This window comes from Hylobates moloch, unplaced genomic scaffold (assembly GCF_009828535.3).
Source record: "Hylobates moloch isolate HMO894 unplaced genomic scaffold, HMol_V3 SCAFFOLD_3, whole genome shotgun sequence".
NCBI lineage: Eukaryota > Metazoa > Chordata > Mammalia > Primates > Hylobatidae > Hylobates > Hylobates moloch.
The window spans coordinates 174,463,335-174,466,679 of NW_026652278.1; the positions used below are offsets into that span (position 1 = coordinate 174,463,335).

Here is a 3,345-nt window from a genome sequence, read left to right on the forward strand (position 1 = left end):
CTCAGCTTCCATATCTGTAAAATGGGAATAACACCTCACTCAAGGACTCCCGAAAGGATTAAATAAAACACGGAGCAGATAACGCAGTGCCTGGTGTATAACAAGCCTCGACATATCCAAGGACTCATCCTGATCGCCCATGAGCCTATTTAAGGTCAACCCTGTCTCACTTAAAAAACAAAACAAGACTGTGCATTCAAGTTCAGGTAGGGGTGGTCCTGTCCAGGGCCAAACCCCGCCTAGAACCAGCCAGGCTTGTGCTGCTGGAGAGCACTGGCCAAGCCACCGCACTCGGGACCAGCACTGAGCAGCCTGGTGAGCTCTGAGCCCGCAGAGCAGGCAGGGCCCCCGACAGGCAGGCTGTGTGCAGAGGCCCCTGGGGCACCGAGGGACAGAAAACCTCAGGCGAAGGAGGCCCTTTCACCCGCCAAAGTGGAACCTTCCCCACTGAACACCGGATCTCCCAGCCCTGTCTGACCTTCAGTCACATTTTAAACACTGAACAGAGCGACAGAGGGACCTGTGTTCCTTGGTGTTTCATCTTTGTTCATCCATCGGTCGTCCTCCAAATCAAAGTCTAGAAGCTTCTGCACTAATTCTGAAGTCAGGCTGAACCTTAACTCATGAACAAAACTCTTTCAGTTTTCCTCCAAGTCTTCATGGAGCTTATCATAAGCAGGATCCTCATAAAGGAATTTCTGAATCATTCCGATCAGTGATTCTAAGAACCACATCTTTCTGTGCTCCTTCTCAGTGGCACAGCTGTGCAGGAGACATTCCCATGCAAAAGCAAAGCCTTGATAGCACCCGATCTGAGGCCGGATGTTGGCTCCATGCACCATGCAGTGCTGCCTTCCTTCAGTGACGCCCACACTCCTGCCTTCCTCCTCCTTCAGTCACACCCACACTCTGCCTTCCTCCCAGCCTTCCTGACACCCTTCCCCATGTAACCCTGCATCCGCCTTCACGATGGCATCCAACACAGCCTGGTTCCCAGGGTCAGGCCCAGACGCACCGCTTCAGAGGATGAGCTCTTACCAGGACCTCTGAGACAGCTATTATTGATGGTCAGAGGTCTTTTCTATATCTGCAGAAGTGATCGAGGGTCCATAAGAGGGATCTTTCTGTCTTTCTGAGGGTTTGTTTTCTTTTTCTCTGACAAGCAGGCACACGACCTCTTTGCTACCTTTGCGTCCAGGTCAAAAAGCACTGGGAACTACTAACTTATTATTGTTGTTATTATTATTAAGTTTTACTATTTCTGTGATAGAAAAAAAAAGGAGCCAAAGGGGTATTCCAGGTAGTGGGAAGGATCCCTTAAAGTACCTGGCGTTGCACCTGCCCCTGGGAAGCAGGAGAGCTGCCAGAAAGTAGCGCTTCCTCAGCCTCCTGGGCCAGAACCCGCCTCTGCATGGAAGCTTCTCACAAATCCACCAGCTCAGGAGGACGCGTGGCCTGCACCTCAGCTTGATTTTGGGGGAGCACCCTTCCTTTTCCTTAAGACCCTGATAGGCAGTTTTTGCATATGACTATTTCCTAATTTATACAAAAGTATATTGAAATATATATTTTAAAGTATTTGCATGGAATGTACAAAACCATCATTCTGAGTGGTTGCTTTTGTAACATTTTAATGAGAATTACCTTTTGCTTGGTGTTTCCAGGTTCACAATATGTGCCTAAATCTTTTCAGAGGACAACTTTGACTTTAAAGAAGAGATTCCAAGTGACATCTTGAAACCACCTCACCAGAACCATTGGAGCACTCGTGGCCTCAGCACACTGCTTATCACTTGAAAAATGGAGGAACAAGTATTATATTTATCTGTGTGTCTGACAGTGTGAGATGTTAGACTGAGAGAAATGCAAACAAATAAGTCACTTAATCTTGAACACTTTGCATTGTAAAGAGAGTGAAAGTCAAACCCACCAAGCTGCCTTGCTAAAAGCATCTCCAAGGTTCTGTAGGCTTTGCTCAGAAGACCTTGATGTGTGTTTGCAATCTGTCATTTTATCAATGATACACAAACATAATTAGCATGTGTATGTACTCACACACTAATTACGTGTAAGAATATATTATCTAGGAATATGCCATTTATAACTTTGTACTCTGACGTGTTTTCTAGTCTCATCCTATTAGTAATTCTGTCAAAATCCTAGACACTAGTAGATATTAGTATTTGAGATGATATGTCACAGTCTGAATAAGACTCAGATTGTTCTAGTCATGCTGAGTTTCTCATACATTTTTTAAAAGTGCTTCCGCCATGAACCTCTTTGAGAAATGTCAGTGGCGAAACCTCCCAAGCTAATTTTCTTTTTCTATGTTCCATCTTCAAATTCAGACAGTTCACGTGAAGTACCCCACATTTATTGATCTTAGGGTTGAATATAAACGTAATTAAAAGCTATGGCAGGTGATGTCATCTTTATTGTTTACAGTCGAAGCTCCTCTATGGGAGGGGAGCCTCGCACCCTCCACGTGCCATCAGGAGCCGGCCTTTGCTCAGACGCCACCTCTGCAGTGATGCCTTCCCAGAGCCCTCGTCTCCCCGCGCTCTGTCCTCCTGCTCTGCCTGGCTTTTCTTCAGAGTGTGTTTCCCCACCTGACATTACTGTAGAAATTGGAGCAGAGAACGGGAAGGGGAATTGGCAGAGATGAGGCTCCGGGCACGTCTTTCTCTTGTCCCTCTCCCCACTGTTTCTCTTGATCGTGATTCAAGTCCTTACACTCATTTTTATATTCTCAGATCTCAAATCACCTAATTTCTTCTTTTCTATCAGATAATTGCATTTTATCAGTCTAATTATTACTAATCCAAACTGTAACTTTATAAGGCTATATATATGAGCATATTTATAAACTTAGATTTATAAACTATATACACACATAGATATATGTATCATATAAATGCATAATAAATTATTTTCAGACTATTTCTGGCTGTAAGGAGAAGGGATCATTGCCTACTTGTAGATGTCTGAAATTTTAAAAGATGTGTTGAGACTAACATTAATGTTGTCCTTTATCACAGAGTGACAAAACAAAAATGACCCTAGAGCCTTGCCTCTGTTTGAAAATTTCTCCTTGACTTTGCTGACTCCATTTCTTTTTTCTTTTCTTTTTTTTTTTTTGAAATGGAGTCTGGCTCTGTCGCCCAGGCTGGAGTGCAGTGGCACGATCTCAGCTCACTACAACCTCCGCCTCCTGGGCTCAAGTGATTCTCCTGCCTCAGCCTCCTGGGTAGCTAGGATTTCAGGTGCATGCCACCACACCCAGCTAAATTTTTTTATATTTTTAGTAGGGACGGGGTTTCACCGTGTTAGCCATGCCGGTGTTGA

General features: G+C 44.6%; 1 protein-coding gene across 1 annotated transcript in view; it reads left to right on the forward strand.

Moving 5' to 3' along the window:
* FAM149A (family with sequence similarity 149 member A) overlaps positions 1 to 2,414 on the forward strand; it is a 60,882-nt gene extending 58,468 nt beyond the window's left edge. Inside the window, 1 exon segment of the mRNA XM_058436993.1 lies at positions 1,665 to 2,414. Within this exon segment, the coding sequence (XP_058292976.1) occupies positions 1,665 to 1,738 (74 nt within the window). The 3' untranslated portion in view covers positions 1,739 to 2,414.
* The last annotated feature ends 931 nt before the right edge of the window (positions 2,415 to 3,345 follow it).